Consider the following 18,959-nt stretch of genomic DNA (forward strand, 5'->3'; position numbering starts at 1 on the left):
CAGATATCCCATTCCCATTCCTGCCAGCCTTTGAGAGAGCGAGAGGGTTGAGATTCACAGAGCAGCCTGTGTGCTAGTCTGTCTGTCTAGCAGGGACTGAGGGAATGAATAATACCCATGACTTTTCGCACAGTGTGTGCATTTTCACACAAACGGCTGGAGAATCCTTCCGGCCAAGAGCAGAGCTCGGACCTTGTACCTCTATCTCTCATTAGAAGCACATGAGTGCTCGTTCAATCGCTATGTCCAGTCAGCAGAGAGAGAGAGAGAGAGAGAGAGAGAAGGAGGTTAGATGAGGCTGCCTTGGAAATCAAGGGAGGGCTACTCTCCTCCAGTAAAGAACATGGCTGCCAGCCAGAGGGGAACCGATGTTTGTGTGTGCTTGACCTTGAATCCTGTTTGGCTGTGCAGTCAAATTAGGAGTACAACTAAGTGATGTTATTGTTGAGTGGAACATACAGTTGAAATGTACAGTGTTTTTAGCTTTTTGCAGTTTCAGGGAACTTTCGAAACCCCCCCTGTGTATTGACGAAGCCCTATACTGCTTACAGGTCAGACTACAAGGAAGCTTTTATCGTATTTCCTGTGCTGAGATGGGTTATGCTGTATTGATCAGTTAATTCATTTCCAGTCAAAGCCTTCAAGCATAATTTTTATGATTACATTAATTCATATCTCAGTATGGATCTGTTTTTTGTCTCTTGATGTGTGAGTTTCACCTCACCTCATTGTTCAGTCAACACAGTCAAAACACCCTTCAAAATAAGAATGAGATCAGGTATTGAAATTTGTGCACATGCACATTTTGTCTGTGTATGTTTGTCTATCTGTGCATATGCATATTTTTGCGCGTGCCTGTGTGCGTATTTTACAGGACTGTGTGTGAGTCCTTGGTGTCCCAGACATTAGCTGAAGTATCTGGTGAATGTCAATCCGTCTGAGGGGCTGGTCACTTTGCAAACCGCCTCAGACCCGAGTGTCATAAAAACGCAGCAGTGTGCCAAGCTCCTTAAATGTTTTATTTTCCCCTGCATACAGCAATGTATTGCAGATCATATCTGTTAGGTTATACCCTGAAGAGATGATTAAGCATTGCAATGGAAAAGTCAAAGATCAAGGTCACCAGTTGGGCCCAATATGGTTAGGGTGCATACCACATTTTTGAGTGGTGCAACCACTCCCTTACGGAGCTATGTGTGGGTGCCTGCCTGGGTGGGTCTGAACACGAAAACCAACACACACACACACACACACACACACACACACACACACACACACACACACACACACAAACGCACACGCACATATTAACTGTATATATGATGATTTCGGGTGTGCCAGTACAGTACAGTTACAGTACAGTAAAGGGTCCAGTAGAGGGACCCCCACATGGTAACTCTCTCATTTCTCTGCCGTTTCGGACGTGGGGTGGCTCGCCGGAACCGGGCTGGCACCCTGGCCGTGGTCCTGTGGGTTGAGTATCCATTTTTCTTACCCCGTGTCATGCGGAGCCCCGCCAGGAGGAGGGTGGGCCTTCGTTCGACTCCTCCCGCCCAACACTGACAGGTGCCCAATACCACCCTCTCTGCCCGGCTTCCCTCTCCCAAACACGAGCCAATTGTGTTTGCATAGATGCTTGACAAAGCCGGATGGATTCGAACCCACATGGGTTATGTGAATAATCGTTCACTGTTTTTGGTTTAAAAGGTGTAGCATGTGTCTTACGTAGATGTGTAGCATGCTTGGGCACTGAGCAGGGTCTGTCTGTATCCTCTGAAGCCTTGCATTTTTTATTGTATAATTCTGCAGGTAAATTTTTCTCAGAGTCTAAAGAGTTAACATCAGCGGTGAACGCACTCTAGAGAACACACATGCAGGACAGATCAATCAATGCTGCGCAAATGGAATTAAGTGCATTCTGCAAGCTCAGCAAATTAATTTACTCCAAGAAGATCTGGTTAGCCTTTGTAAAATGTTCAAAATATCACTGAAACGATGTGGGCAGAGTTCACAAAACATTAATCAACAGTACCAGCTTATGTAGAACAGAAATATGAGTGATACTGATGCATTAGTGATTAATAAGCAATTTTACAAAATATATTTCATATCACAGGATGTGAGTATATACACACACAGTGATGAGACATGTGGACTATACCGTTCCTCTGGATTTATGACAAAGCCACCCAACATGAATAGCTGACGGCATTATTTACTATTGTTTGCTGAAATGACTAAATACTTCAGAGACTTCTGTTTCCATTGTCCATTGTCCTTATGCCTTTGTGACCTAAGGGGGAATCTCAGTGTCTTGGAGACATCAGGACGGATTGGATGTGATAGGTATCGTATAATTGCTGATGCTATCCTGCTATCGTATAGGCGGACAGACGGCCCATAGAGTTCTTACAGAATGGGTGAAATAGCTAATGCACTGTAGGTCAACCGTACCCAATACAAAAGAAGAGGGCACACTGTGTGTGTGTGTGTGTGTGTGTGTGTGTAAATGGTAAATGGTGCATTTATATAGCGCCTTTTCTCCAAGGCGCTTTACAGAGATTGTGCATTACATTCACCCATTCAAACACACATTCATACACCGATGGCAGCGGAAACCATCGGGAGCAATTAGGGATTCAGTGTCTTGTTCAAGTACACTTCGACACTAACTCTGGGGGAGCCGGGTTCGAACTGGCAACCTTGCGGTTACCATACAGTCACTCTACCCCTGAGCCACTGCCGTGTGTGTGTGTGTGTGTGTGTGTGTGTGTGTGTGTGTGTGTGTGTGTGTGTGTGTGTGTGTGTGTGTGTGTGTGTGTGTGTGTGTGTGTGTGTGTGTGTGTGTGTGTGTGTGTGTGTGTGTGTGTGTGTGTGTGTGTGTGTGTGTGTGTGTGTGTGTGTGTGTGTGTGTGCGAGCGAGCGTGAGCGTGCGCGTGCGCGACAAACACTAAAGCCCACACCAATGGGTCGCCATGCAACTCCTTGCAAACAAGCGGTTGCGAGTAGACGCATGTAGTTGCAAGCAACCATTGAATTGAATCACTTCGCCACCATGCGTGACGTGCAACAAGACCACACAGGACATTCACAGCACTGCGACGGAGCGTCTTGACCCATTGGTGTGGTCTGGGGCTTAAGACACACAGAGATACAAAGGCTTGGATAAAAAAACAAACAAGGGAAAAGTTGGATAAAGTATTTGTGAGTGCAGGTTTTCTTGGCTGTAGATTACAGAGAGGCAGAGTTGCTTTTATTCTTTCCGTCTTTGCACCCAGACCCCCCCCCCCCCCCTTCCCTCCAGCTGCAGCTGACTGTGTGCAGTGCCTGCAAAACACTGGAACATCAGCAAAGTGCATAATGTGGCCCTGACTGGGCATTATCTGTCTCTTTCTCACGCATACACACACACACACACACACACACACACACACACACACACACACACACACACGCATACACACACACACGCACACACACACACACACACACACGCATACACACACACACGCACACACACACACACACACACACACACACACACACACACACACACACACACACACACGTTCTAAAGTTCTTACCTTGTTTTTTTTGTTTTTTACAAATCACACATTTATAGCCTACTGTACATGCTTGCTTGCATACATAGCCAGACAGGCAGGTGCATAGATAGAACACTGCAGCGATAGCTAGTTTTAGCTTGTGCTTGCTGCTTTACTTTTGAGTATCAGTACAGGACATCTAGTTATACCCACCCACAATATTTATAGTCGCTTTCACCCTTTACCTCACAGCTGACCACTGTGTGCCGGATAGAAAACAATCTTGCCCAGCTGGGTACTCGGGCTATTAAACAAGCTCTGTCACCAGTGATTGATTCTAGGGCAAGATGACAATGAATCACAGCTCACCGCCCCAGCTCAAGGGACCTTAAATACACATGTGAATTCATTATAAAGTACATTCATTAAACCTGCACGCAAGCCCATTCACCAAAGAAGGCCAAAGAAAAGCCATCAGTCAAGGAAGAGATATACCTGTACATATTAATTCCAGCTAGCAGAGAGTTAACTGTATTTTTGGTCATTTATTTCAACTTATGTACAAACTGATTCACAACGAATGTCACAATGTCACAACTCTGTTTACCTGCAACGCCTTGGGGCCAAAATAGTCCCAATACAGGGACGGCTGAAAGGGCCTGTGGCCTAAGCTTCATTTAAACTCTGCTGTCTGCAGTATTATTCCTAGCTGCAATTGATGTCATGGGGTGCTGCTTTAATTTGATATACAGTATGTCGATGCCTAGAAGTGTTTTTCTGCTTGTCTTTCAGGGGGCTAGAGTCCAGAATTCTGCCAAGAACCTGGGAGTGAGAGACCGCACACCATCATCAGTGCCAAGGTATAAGATTACAGTCTGGTCCAATTATTTTGGTGCTAAAAAAAACCTGCCATTACACTATTTGTAATTAAATGGGTAATGGCTGTAGTATGTGCATATGCCTATTTGTTTTGTGTGTAGTTCACCTGTGTATACTTACTTTGCTGTGCATGCAGGTGTTCGTGTGTGCTTTCAGTTGTGTGTTCAGTTGTTCACAAACATTTGGGATTTTTTAGAACTGAACCAAGCAGGTTCCATTACAAAGCAGCTTGGGATGTCTCTAGCAGCGAGACAAGGGATGAGGGCTGCCTCAGCCACTTGGCTTTGACACATGGGCTTTTGTGTGACAGTCAGCCATTTTGAACCTTTTAGTAAAATTGACAAATAGAATTAAGCATGGGAGATGATTGGTGTTGAGACGCTGTGTCCAGTGAGGGGAAACCACTGCACTCTCAGTAAGTTCATGTCATAATTGGTGCAATGTGTAAGTGACTGCTCCACTGGATGTGAACGATAGGGGCTCTCATCCACAATCAACGGTCTGATACTTCACACGACCAGTGTGCCAGCTCAGATAAAGTTCAAGTGTACTTTACAGGCTTGTACAGTATGTGATATCACCTACTTCCTACTATGTAGCCTGGAAACAAGACAAATCTGCCACATACAGTTTTAAAAAATTGCCCTGGGCAATGATAATTAGTCTGCCTATGCCAGGCTAGATATCATCAGAAGATCAGAGAGACCTAGCATGTGCATGATAATTCCTGTGCCATGTAATCGTTATTGAAAACTGCCAAGAGTAAATCATTGTTTAATTAGTGCCAGCTATTTTCCGCCATGTAATCGTTATTGAAAACTGCAAAGAGTAAATCATTGTTTAATTAGTGCCAGCTATTTTTTGTTTGTCCTTACCTTTAAAACTTAAAATGCGCCAGGTTTTCAAAATAATGGTGCTAGAGTGCCAGCAGATATGGCAGATTTTACTCTGAAAAGCCCCGCCTTCCGCTCCCCCCCCCAAAGCATAATTACCTCACGCTAAAGTCTCTCTAGAAACGAGAGGCATGCTGAAGTCAGAAATGAAAACAGAACATTGCCCAAACCATGGAGAGTTCCCTAGTTCAGGAGATACCAGCCATTCTTTTCGAGCCGAAAACAAGGAAGTTAACGGCAGTGCACAAGCGCCAATCAACAGGAAGTACATATATATACCTGTGTGTGTGTGTGTGTGTGTGTGTGTGTATATATATATATTTTTTTAAATATCAATAAAGTATAGTATATAGTATATACGTCCAAGGCCAAAATTGTGTTAAGTAGTCACAGAATATTTATGTCCACACTCCACAACGATCGATCCCCCGATCGTTAATGATTACAGTACCGTTTGCTGGGCATTTGCAAAAAAGAAACACGTGTCAAAGTTCCATAATGGCCGACCAGGAAGAGGACCGATACAGAGCAGAGACAAACGCATGTGAAAAAAGGTACGTTTGTGTGGTGGTGTGTGGTGGGGGGCACTAAGGAAAGTAGGCTTTCTAATGACACAACCCGCCTTTGTATTGGTGAGAAGCCCCGGAAGTACTCTGTAACATAGCTCTAAATGCAACGGCATTAAAGCTATGGACCAGAGCTAGATCTACTATGCGTGTGACACACTGTGAGCTTTCATTCATGTAATATGATTATTATCAATAGTGTTTTATGTGCGGCACTATAGACTTGAATATTACACGTTCCTCCCAAAGTACAGTTGAGTTGACGTCTTCTCATCTGTGTGTTTCTCCACACAGACTGTACAAACTATGCCAGCCTCCACCTCCAGATGGTGACCCATAATGCAGTACCACGTTGAAGACGTGCTGAGGAGAATTGGATCTCAAACACCGACGTTTCCACCAACTCTTCTCTCTGCCTATGAAGGAACTCTGATTGACCATTGGGTCCAATTCTTTAGATTCAAAGAGCAGCCGCCTCACTGTAAATAGAATATTAAACAGTAAATAGTATTTTTTAATACTTTTTTTTGCTGTACTCCATAAATGTTTGAAAATGTTATTTTTTTTGTTTGTTTGTTTGTTTTTCATCCTGCATCTCATTAGAATTTATTTTAGAATGGGAAAACAAACATTTGTATCTTAACAGTGCGGTGTTCACCCTGCAAATGGAGGTAATTGTGCTGCCTGGTTTTCTTGAAGGAAATTCATAATTCATAGTATTCGCTACTTTTATCATATAAAGTGAGTAAGGTGTTAGTGATGGAAAACACATTGACAGAGTAAAAGAAAGCATTGATGACAGTTTCTTTATTTGCATTCCTTCAGCCCATCATGCCTCACTGCTTTATTGTTTTACGTGTTATTTGAGACTCAGTATTCACTTCTCATAACTATGTGAATATTTCTGCTTGTATAACTTTGGAGATATGATGTTCACAGGCTTGTAAATATGCATTCTTAGAAAAAGAAGTGGGTCTGTAGTGAAAGTGGAGTCATACTCTTGTGTCCCAGCTTTGTTTTTCTTCTTATTTCCCAAGACTGTTTGAGGAAGTTGATGTGGTTCACTGAATGTTGACGTGAAGGTTTTACTTTCTACACTGCTGTTTTGTGGCTTCGAGCAGCACAGATCTAAAGATGTTTTGTATTATCAGTATTAACGTGTCATAGGTTATGCCACGGTCTTTGAAGTAGAGCTATGAAACATACTTTATTTTATATTGCCAGTACTCAGGATTGAACTGTTACTATTTGTTATACTTATGATTACTATTGGACGTTAACATTGTAGAAAGGATGACTAGCTTACTACTATGCAAACAAACAAGTGGTTTTAAACTGCATCAATAAGCTCCAGTTTTATAGTGTTTTGCATAATGTCTCAATATTACATTTATTGTAAAAATGTGACTTGACTTGGCACTCTGTATTTCATATTCAAAACACAAATTAAAAAAGCATGTGAAGATATGTTTGTAAAAGAAAGATTCAAAATTATAACATTTCTTTTCCTATTGTCTGGCATTGTAGCCTACTGTTTTGTACATTAACCTGCCCTGTTTGTAGTGGAGTTAATTGTTCTATTATTGCTGACTTGCTGTTGCTTTACCATTGGCTACATAAATGAAATGTGTGATAAACATAACATTTTGGCTTCATTGTAATTTTAGCCTACAGGTAGCCTACTACTGAAAACAACAGAACACACCTGTATTCTATTCAGATATTTGGTGCAGCGGCAGCGCAGATGCGTAAAAAGGTGCATACATCTGGACCTGGACGGACCTGTGGATAAAAGGGAGGGGCGTTTTCCACCGATAACGTTATAATAGCAGCCAATGAGCGTAAGATTTGTAATCACTGTCAAGGAGCAGTTTTTACCATTGGCTTCCAGGGGGAAGCTGTCGCTAGAAGGAGGAAGGGAGGGGGAGAGAGAGAGACCCGCGGTGAAGCGAAGCGACACGTACGGACCACGGTGGGGACGGTCCCGTGCCAAGCAGCGAAGCACCGAGCGGCCACAACATGCTACGAGCCGGTGAGGTGCAAGCACCGCACTTTATGTCGTATCCCAATACGACTTATGCCGTTTCATTGTAGCCTACATGGTTGCAGTGCAGTCTTTTTTATCCATCTGACCGGCGGCGGCGAGAGTCGTCTACTTGAACGAATGACACCGTTCCAACTTATTTCATAAGGTGCTATCAAGACATTCCAGTTTCTTCATGGCGTCTCCACAGCAGTCAAGAATTCAGTCATATCTGGAGAAAAATAAAATTGGACCCTTGTTTGAGGTAAGTGCACAAGTAATAGGCCTAAAGTATTTCAATAATACATGGTCATTCATTCTTCAAACACGGGTTGTTGTGAGGCGTTGAAATAGGCAATTAGATTCTACTTTAGTTTTGGATTATCCAAATTACGCGCACCTGCTTTGAGAGCGGTTGGGCTACATATCAACACCCCCCCGCCACACAGTTGTTCCAGTCGTTCAATGTACGACGAAATCCTCCAGTCAAACAGCTATTTCAGTACAGGGAGTTTCGTTGTGATGTGACTTCATCTTCATAGGACTCTGAAACGTCCCACTGCGCTGCGCTGCAGTTTTAGATAGCTTACAGCAGAAAAGGTTAGATATAGTTTACAGCAGAAAAGGGTTGGCGTTTAACCTCGGATTGGGAGCAAATGGATGTAAACTGAGAATGCACAGCAACGACGCCTTCCACCACTAGACTAAGTGAAACTGTCAGCCAATTTGGCTCTGACTGTACTTGGACCGCGTTTTCACTCTACAGTCTACGCCAAAATCCTCCTCACCAAAATTAGCCATTTTAGTGCACTTGCCAGAATGTGAACACAGCAGTCATGTTGCCTACAGCAACGTTTTATGTTAGAAATGTTGAGTATGGGTCCCCAGCATGTAGAAACTGCCAGATGCTAATTTGCAAATGTTATTTGCATGTCACATTTTTCATAATTGGCATAATGATCATACCATTAACAACCTATAAAAGACAAAATATTCTAAATTCCATCATGCTTTATGTAGCATGTGACGTGTCAAACTAGGGGGTTTTCATGATGCTGAATCCATTCCAAGCATTAGTTTTGGAAAAAAAACACTCTTTGGGCTAAAAACGGCCATAGCACAAATGAGCTGACATCACATTTGTGATGACAGCAATGGCCGTTTTTAGCCCAATGCTTGGAATTGATTCATTGATTCATGAAAACCCCCTAGTTTGACACGTCACATTATGCTTTTCTACTTAAAGCATAATGAGTGTTACAGTACAGTACAGTACAGTAGAGGGACCCCCTGGGGGACCCCCACACGGTAACTCTGTCATTTATTGACCATTTCGGACACTGGGCGGCTCGTCGGAACTGGGCCAGCACCCGGGGTGCGTTCCTGGGGGTCTGGATGTTCCGGGGACCCCCTGTGGACCCCCACATGGTAACTCTGTCATTTCTTGACCGTTTCGGATACTGGGCGGCTCGTCGGAACCAGGCCGGCACCCTGGCCGCGTTTCTTCCTGGGACCCCCACATGGAGTTCCATCTCTCACTTCACCTTCTGAATAGCCTATTCTTGAGTTTAGCGTTACCCTGTAATAGTAGGCTAATTGACATTGGTTGGTTGTGTACTACTGTATACTGTTTTACAAATATCACAGACCAAGCAGCTTAAAGGGTACCACGCCTGCTTATCTGACTGACTGACTGACTGTCTAGTGTCTAGGGAGCTGCTCATCATAGTGTGTACTTAGCGTGGCATCCTAGCAACCAAGGGCATTATACTTTCCGTGTTTGTTATTGGATTTCTTGTCTTGAACCAGACAAGACAGGTGTGTGCAGAATAGAGAAGGAGGGAGATGGATAGGCAGAACATTAAGCTACAGCGGCTTGCTTGTTTTGAGTTCAACAGATGCCTAGAAATCTGTACAAAACTGTTAAAAAATCTGTTAAAATTGGACACTGAAGGGATGAAGGATGATGAGTCAGCGGGGATGGTTCTAGGTCAAGTTAAGATTTGTGTGTGTGTATGTGTGTGCGTGTGTTTGCTTGCAGTTGCACACTATAATAGTGAAATTAATTATTAAATCTGCATGCACATCATGTTTCAAAAGTGCTGATGAAACATCCTGGTTTTACCTGGCCTTCTCGCTGTGGCACACACAGTCTGCATGTAAAACAGCTGTTGTATGCACTATGCAGTGCAAGGATTAGACTAGCGAGGACTGTTTCAGCACCGAGGACAGCGACTCAGCGCTAACATGGAGTGAGCCAGTGGAGTATGTCGGAATCAATATTACATCATGTCGGGGCCACAGCACTCAGCGAGACGGTACTGAACACAATGTGGATATCCTCAGTGTGCCCTGTCTCTACGCTGTTCCATAGTTCACCTCTCAGAGTGTAAAAATTGACCCTTGCAGTGTATTATTAGCTCTTCGTTGTTTAGAGGCACCTCAGTGTGATTCAAATTTTGGGTTGATTGTTGGACAAAGAGGAAGGTACGTATGTGGCCCTCACAGGCTCACACCTACGTCACACCGCTAATGTTTATGGTTATGTCTGAGTCAAAGTGGTGTGGCTGTGGTCCTGTTTAGGGATATGTCTGAGTCAGAGTGGTGTGGCTGTGGTCCTGTTCATGGTTATGTCTGAGTCAGAGTGGTGTGGCTGTGGTCCTGTTTATGGATATGTCTGAGTCAGAGTGGTGTGGCTGTGGTCCTGTTCATGGTTATGTCTGAGTCAGAGTGGTGTGGCTGTGGTCCTGTTCATGGTTATGTCTGAGTCAGAGTGGTGTGGCTGTGGTCCTGGTTATGGTTATGTCTGAGTCAGAGTGGTGTGGCTGTGGTCCTGTTCATGGTTATGTCTGAGTCAGAGTGGTGTGGCCGTCTAGCGCCACACAAACTAATATCAAAAAATACAAAAACTAAAAACAATTAAAAAAGGTGCCAACTCGTCCAGGTACCCACTCATCCAGGTGCCTAGTTGTCCAGGTGCACAGACTTCCAGGTGGCCAGTTGTCCATGACTGCATTTGCCCAGTCCTCCAGGCGCCCACATGTCCGTAGGTGCCCAGTTGTCCGTGTGTGTGTGTGTGTGTGTGAGACATATGTGTGTGTGTGTGTGTGTGTGTGTGTGTGTGAAGGGGAGGGGCTGGAGCATGTGGAAAATGTGATGTCATCTCTGGTAAAATGTTGCGCAATAACATGGTATCTAATTTAACATTTGTGGAGTTGGTCACCTGACCAAAAGCGGTTGACAGAAACTGGTCGACATGTTCTGTTGCCCCAACACGGGCAGAAACAAGGCCTTTTAACCAGGCTACTTACACACACTACAACTCGCTTACAATTCGCAAACCTGGCAACACTGTTCCGTGTTCTCATAGGCCCTCCAGGCCCGCCCCCACAGCTACTTTTCAGTCTCACAATCGGCCATCTTGCTTTTTACTTCGATGCGCGAGTGGACATTTAATGCAAATACATTAATTATAGCTCCAGCAAGCAAACACAAACACCTCAACTCCATCTCATTGTGAATAAGAATTCCGAGGGGAAAAATAATTTTTGGAACGCCACTTTCACCCAGTATGAAGCTAAATGTGGAAGCCGTGTGTGTCACACCAACACTGGTGACCCAGAGAATCCTGTGCCGATTCTCAGGCATCTGGCCTGAGGCACTGCCTGCGAGTTGGCTCTGCGTGCGCTTTTTCCAACTCTCACTGATTTATCCAGCTCACACGTCAATCACAGTCAGCAGCTCTCAGCCTGCACACACACGCACGTCTGTCTTGCGCACACGCGCACACACACACACACATGCAGGCTAAGGCGAGTGGCAATTTAATGCAAATAAATTATTTATAGGTCCAGCAAGCAAATCATGATGGTCTGTAGGTCACAATCACATTCCGATTTGAGGGGTTGTGTTTTGTATGACATTTTGGCCAGTAGTTTTATATCTATCTCAGCTTTTGCCTGATAGCACACATGCTAACAGTGCTGACCACAACGTTAGCAGCATTTGATGACAGCTTGCCATAGCAACGTACAGTGTGCGCAGACCTAACGTGAGCTTCTGGGACAGAAACTTGCGTTTTCATGACAGCAGCAGCTGCTGCACCCTGTGATAGATACTGTGCTAAAGATGCTAAAGCAACACAAAACAACATCCACACGCAAAACAAACCAGGGACCAGGGTTGCCACATATCGTGGATGTGAGAGTGAAACAAGCAACCAGGTCTATAAAAATGTTAATAGGCCAGTTCAAAGTAGGTAAATCAGAAATGGTCCGGAAATTAGTCTTAAAATAATCAATTATAGTGTTGACTGTCACACTTTGTTGTCTAATGTTGTTTCAGAGCAGTGGAACTCAAACATTTCCATGTCAAGGACTACCAATAGATAAACAAGTCCAAAGTAGCTTATAATGATCAGACTTGGCAACACTGTCTCTAGGTTGAACGTTCGACTTTACAAGCTCACACATATGAAATATGTTTTTTTGAATCTTCAAACTGAGACATATTTGATGATAATACTGTTAGCACAGTCATCATACTCCAAGAGCATACAAATGGAACCAAATGGACCCTGATTTTCCCAGAGAGCAAATGGTATCAAATGGGGGTCTGTGGCCTAATGCATTTCAAACTGGGGCTTCTTGGTATTATATTCTCTGCATATCTTATCAACTTGGGGTGAATATTTCACCACAATACTTTACTGAATATTTCACAAGAATATAACACAAGAGTCAAATGTACGGTCAAATGTAATCACAATATAGGCTACAGATGTAAATATTTATGACACAGTAAAATGTCGAAAATTAGTGCTATCCCCCCCCCCCCACACACACACACACACGACAGGCAAGGCTGTTGTTTGCATCGTTAGCAGGCAGCAGCTACCTTGCCACTGCTCTCTGTGACTGTAGTTGTTTCACCATGTTTGCGTATTTATGAGAAATAAAAAACACTTTCTGTTATTATAATAATTTATAACCCATCCGTTACTACATGTGCAGGGCACACTACTGAGTTTAAAAACACAGCTGAAACATGAAGTGGAGTCTGTCAACTCGCAATTTCCTTCTTCCCATATTGTGCTGCAATGTAACTAGGATTCGCCGGCCGAAGGCCGGCGAAATTCTAGTGTCATACAAATGCAAACAGGTAAATATGCAAGTTGAAAGCATGCAGTGCAGTGTGCGTTGTTTCCTACTATGGCATGCATTAGTACGGGTGCATGGAGAGATCTGTGTATTGTTTCCTACTATGGCATGCATTAGTACGGGTGCATGGAGAGATCTGTGCGTTGTTTCCTACTATGGCTTTCATTAGTACGGGTGCATGGAGAGATCTGTGTATTGTTTCCTACTATGGCATGCATTAATACGGGTGCATGGAGAGATCTGTGTGTTGTTTCCTCCTATGGCATGCATTAATACGGGTGCATGGAGAGATCTGTGTGTTGTTTCCTCCTATGGCATGCATTAGTACGGGTAGCCTGGTTAATAAACCAGACTAATATCGCACGGACAGCGGGATATTAGTCTGGGGAGGCTCAGTTTGGATTTCATTTCCAGGCGGGTTGAAACATTTTCTCTTTGACGCAATTGGTCAGAGCTACTGTCAGTCAAAGGTCTCAAGCATTGAAAGTCACTGTACCAAAGCCCGCCCATATTGCATACCGTGTCCCGATTGGCCGCCCCATTTCTCTGGTGTAGGAAATGGGCGTACAATTGAGCCTCTCCAGACCGTAATCCGCCGGCAGGCAATCTTTTTTTGCCAACGGCTGATTCGGTCTGGTTTATTAACCAGGCTATTAGTACGGGTGCATGGAGAGATCTGTGCAAACCGAGTGGTTTGGTAGAAGAAGAGGAACGGATAAACGAGCATACTCCTTTGCACGCCTTTTCAATTAGGGTAGAAGGATGAGTCAGAGATGTGGCAATTTGTATGAGTTTTGGACAAAATGGTAGCAGTGGAGTAGTAGTAGCAAAAAGTGTGTTGAAATGGTTGAAAATCTAGCTTGATTGAGTATTGCAGTATAGAGAGATTAAAGGAATCTAAGGCAAATCTTATTCTGACGTACAGTTCAATAATTATACGCCAAAAAATAAATTTGGCTGGTATATAGCGCCACCATTTTGATTGAACAAAAATTAGGATTGAGTGTATTCCTTGGCCTCGCTACTGGCAGCCTGCACTAAACGTTTGACGTTGATTGGCCCAGCAGTTTGCTCAGTTAGCTCTGGGCAGAAACAAGGTACGGTATATATACAGTAGACAAATCGAGATCAGGCCTCCATGAGAACTGAAACAAGGTCGGCTTTGACAGGAAATTGTATGCAGTGAAGTGAGTCCCACTGACTGCAACACAGTACATTGAAATGCCCCGTAACAGTGTACTATTATTTCAAGGTTAAACCTTGAAATAATAATTTCAAGGTACATACTGTAGACATACTATATGAGATACAGGGTTCTCTCTGCATACATAAGTAGGGGTTTCTCTGTGTACATACATACTGTAAATAAGAGTTCATTTATTTATGCATGTACACAGAGAAAACCCTGTATCTCGTATAGTATGTCTACTGTATGTACGCAAATTGTCTTTGAAGAAGAATTATCCCCCTCACTCTTTTCTCACAAACCCAAGCCCTGCTGCTGCATCCTAGTTAATTGATTGGCACCAACAACTCGTATAAAGCGATGCCAAAATGTATAATGGGAGATGGAATGGGGGAGTTTCATCCACTAGTTGCACAGCACAGTGGTAATGGGAGTTTAGATTGTTAGATTCAACAAACCACAGGAGTGTTAAAACTCTATGTTGGATCCTTTTCACAGATACAGCATATGGCAGATGAAGTTAATAACATTCATTCTTGTCGTGTTTTATTTCAGTGTTTCTGTGTGCAAGGCAAGCATGACGTTAACTGTATACTCCAGGCTGGTACCCAGAAATAGCTAAACAAAGCGCAATGCATGCCATGTGTTTCCGCTTCTTTCTTTCAAGAGCTGTCTACTGCACAATGCACTGCAGTCACATCCTCCCTCCACATCCACACACCCTACACAACTGTAGGCTGTAGCAATAATTATAGCGCAGTTGTTCTCCACCACTTTCTCTTGTCTGCTAAAAAAAACAACTACCCTGTTCCATTGGCTTATCAGTTACTATGCAGCATGCTTTTTCCTTTGGCAGTTCCATTAAGAAGAATATCATAGGTCTATCTGACAGGGCTTTTTATATCATATGAAAGGCTTTTATGAAAGGAAGAACCATTATGCTGTGTAATATGTCTCTCTCATATTATTTTGGAATGTACCAATGAGACATTTTGGCCAGTATCAATATACGATATAATTCATTGTTTTGTCCATTCTGAAAAATACATAGGGTATCTGCACTGCTGGTTTTAATTAACTTTAATACCCAATATTTAATATTGTAAGCTTGTAGAATGTAGATATGTTTGAGCTACAGACAGTGTTGCCAAGTCTGCTCATTATAAGCTACTTTGGTCTTGTTTATCTGTAAAGTTGCTTTAAAATATTCTCCTTGACCTTGACATGAAAATGTTTGAGAACTACTGCTCTAAAACAACTTTCGGTGATGAAGTTTGACAGTCAGCCCTACCCTAGTTGCTTAATTATTATTATTTTCATGGACCTTGTTCCATTGATGATTGTAGTATCTAGTAGTATTTATTTAACAGTTTGCAATTACAGTACATTTCGAGCACAACAATAAAGCACTACACTTGACATTTAGAGACATACAAATATACACTTCTATATAGCCAAAAACAGGAAATCATCATCATAAAGGAGGTAAAAAGGGCAAAGAAAGCATATACAGTGAGGGGAAAAAGGGGTGGGGGGGGGATTCAGATTTTACGGGCCAGTTTCAAATTGCAGCCATCCGTAGGTGCCGTTTGAGAGCGGTTTTGAAGGAGTCAAGGGATTTGCATGTCTTAATGACCGTTGGTAGGGCGTTCCGCATTTTGGTGGCATAGGAGCGAAATTAATTTAGTCCCTTGTTTGTGCCAAATCTGGGTTGCACATGGTTTGTTGAGCTGTTTTAAGGGCCTTTGAGGTGCTGTGGTACCAAGAGGTGCATGCATAGTTGAAGAAACCTTGTACGAGGGCTCCTGTTAGGGTCTTTTTGATGACGTTGGTGGCCATTTTATCACCGGAAAGATTTGCCTCCAGAACCTAGGTAGGTAATTTCCTTTTTTCGTGTGATAATATTGTCACCCACTCTAACCAAGAAGCCATCTGCCTTGCTGAGATTACTATTTTGATCCAAAGAAAATGGATTCAGTTTTTCAAAAGATGAATTATTTTTATCTTTTCGGGCGACGTCCCTCCGCCCACTTTTCGACTATCGGCCGTTCACCTGCTATCGCTGGTAATCCCCGGTCCCATAGACAAATAATGCACTTCCGGAAAATTTGTCTGGCTGTCGCCCGCTATAAAAACGTACTGTTAGGCCATATAGTTGTAGGCCATATGTTGACAGATGTGATGACAGAATTAGGCTATCATGTCTGAGGGTTTATTAAGATTTGCAAGTCTAAAAAAATTCAGACAAGTTCATGACTTTAACTTTATGTTATGAGCTTGTTGGGGCTATTTTCCCACCACAGGTCCAATTAGCGTCCTGGTGCGTGACGGCTCTACTCGGATCTCTGTAACAATTTCACGGGTCCCTCCCGTTCGGGTCAGTCATTAAAAAAAAATCTCTGACCCAGGCCATTAAGGTAGGCTACTGTAACCGCGCGTCACTCACCAGGCTTTAGTTAACACAGACAATGAGAACAATGAGCTGCTTGAGCATGTTTGATTGTTTACATACCTTTCTGAACGGCCCACGGGGCACCCCCGTATCCGTCCGTAGGATGACCCTCTCCGAATGGTTGTGTATTTGTGGTCGTGATGTCTGAAGACTTGGCCCGGGTCCTCCCGGGTCCTCATACCGCGTGAGAGGGGACCTCGCTCAGACAAATTTACATGCACCACAATGGTGACCAGTTCACCGGACTGAATTGGGAAGGGACACTGTAGCATTACAATAAACAGACGAAGGTGCCACTGCGTCCTCCCACCCATGATGTGAACACTAGGGGTGGAAATTGCACATCTGAGACCCCGAATGACACCCCTGTGCCATACTGTCCTTGTGTTGTTGTAGTTGCCCAGCAGCATAGAACGAAATGTCTTTGCTTTGACACCTGTTTCATACAGCAGATACCTCAGGGGAGCGGTTTATCCATCCACACTGGTATTGACAGCTTGAGCAGTGTTGCTAATCCGCTGTGCTTCTGCTTTCAGCCTGGTCCTGTAGAGAGGTCAGTCAGTCAGCCAGGAGTCACACACTGACACACACACACACACACACACACACACACACACACACACACACAGACAGACAGACAGACAGACAGACAGACAGACACACACACACTCACACACTCTGTCTGAACTATGGATCCCCTGGGTGGGATCTAGTTTGAGCTCTGCTTGTTAGTGGCACACACCTCCTGCAGGGGGTTGACGCCCAAAAACATCCCGAACAAAGAGACATAAGACAATCCAGGCAGAGGGAAGGATCTATGCAGAACAGATGCAGACATTCTGCACACTGCCATGATGTCCTATGCAGGGAGTGAGGAAGCTGTTCTTTTAACAATGTTCCCAGTTTCCCACATTTAGGCTGTTAATTGACATTTTCACCAGGCTATTCTGTGTACGGACAGTACACAGAATTGGGGGGATTGACTAACGGGAAAGGTGCCAGGGTTCATTCATTGGCAGGTGTTTCCAATTGTCTAAAAGTGTTCTCCACTTTATACTGTAGACAGTAGCATGCTGGAGCTGGCTTCAAGGCCAAACGCAAAATGCCAGAGAGAGAACGCCAGCAGAGTGAGAGAGCTGGCTCAACGGTGCTAACATAATAAACAACTTTGTTTTAAATGCATGGCAAGCAGCAGCCTCAGCAAGGCTGTTGTAGTTCATGTGTGTGGCTGCCTGTGGTCAATAAAAGGCACACGCTTTAATTACAAAGCGGTCTCATCAATTGTGTCAGCAAGAACCCACAGTAGCACTCAGTGTGCTAAAACGACATAATGACAATAGGTGGAGTAGTAGGTGGCCATTCTTTTATTTAGTGGGGCTATGGGATCTCGGATCTGTAGTGACAGTTGCGGTCCCAAGTCATAGTTTCATTCATGATTGGAAGGGATGGTTGCAAGGTATTATTTTTTGTGATTTATTTTTTGTTGAATATCGTACTTGTTATACCCTTCTGTGTGTGTGTGTGTGTGTGTGTGTGTGTGTTGGGGGACATGCTGAGAACTCTGTAAAACTAGGCTCAATTGGAATCGGAAGAGAATATGTCAGAAAATGTGTGAAACCTTTTGATGTGTTAACCTTGATGTTTGAGATCTAGAGAGACAGCAAAAAAGTTAGAGAGACAGAAAAGTAGTTAATGAATTCATCCTTCAGCAATGCATTGTATTTGTCTTGTATAGCAGTAACTGCACTAGAAACTTTCTTTGTCTCCCAAAGGTTGGACTGCTTTCATCACTTGAATGAATGACGTGTGTCTTATCTTTTTGAGGACACTTTGTCATTTCATGCCAGCCTATTTGGTTTATTATTGTTCAGTCATGCTGCCGCTGTTGTTGCACACTCTTGGCAGCCAGCCTCACAGAATGAGGTCACTGAATAAGGCCCAGAGGTTGGCCTGCAGTTGTCCTTATCCTCCAGAGGGACCGCTGATTATGCAGGGTCGTCACGACGACGTGACCCTGTTGGGGAGGTGAGGTGGTGCTTAAATCAGACTACAGATGCACAGATTGCACGGCTCAATGCATGGAAGGGCTTTTCACCCGTTATCTTAATGGTGACACAACATTTGCATGCCATTGTTTGTGATACTAAATAAAGCTTGCTGCAGACTTGTGACAAATTGAATGTTGCGGTGGCGTGATGCCAGCCCAGGCCAAAACACATTACATATCCCCATGGTGATTGTGAATGGCACTCATTG

General features: G+C 43.7%; 2 protein-coding genes across 2 annotated transcripts in view; both read left to right on the forward strand.

Moving 5' to 3' along the window:
• prex2 (phosphatidylinositol-3,4,5-trisphosphate-dependent Rac exchange factor 2) overlaps window positions 1-7,518 on the forward strand; it is a 137,206-nt gene extending 129,688 nt beyond the window's left edge. Inside the window, exons 40-41 of the mRNA XM_080794189.1 lie at window positions 4,338-4,405; window positions 6,178-7,518. Of these exons, the coding sequence (XP_080650315.1) occupies window positions 4,338-4,405; window positions 6,178-6,223 (114 nt within the window). The 3' untranslated portion in view covers window positions 6,224-7,518. The remainder of the gene's footprint in view (window positions 1-4,337; window positions 4,406-6,177) is intronic.
• A 584-nt stretch (window positions 7,519-8,102) lies between these two features.
• Window positions 8,103-18,959, forward strand: part of cUnh8orf34 (chromosome Un C8orf34 homolog) — a gene marked incomplete at its 5' end in the record, with an annotated part of 71,562 nt that continues 60,705 nt past the window's right edge. Inside the window, one exon of the mRNA XM_080793461.1 lies at window positions 8,103-8,171. Coding sequence (XP_080649587.1) covers window positions 8,103-8,171 — 69 coding nt within the window. The remainder of the gene's footprint in view (window positions 8,172-18,959) is intronic.

The sequence above is a fragment of the Protomyctophum bolini genome, assembly GCF_963924005.1.
Source record: "Protomyctophum bolini genome assembly, chromosome: 21".
Classification (NCBI taxonomy): domain Eukaryota; kingdom Metazoa; phylum Chordata; class Actinopteri; order Myctophiformes; family Myctophidae; genus Protomyctophum; species Protomyctophum bolini.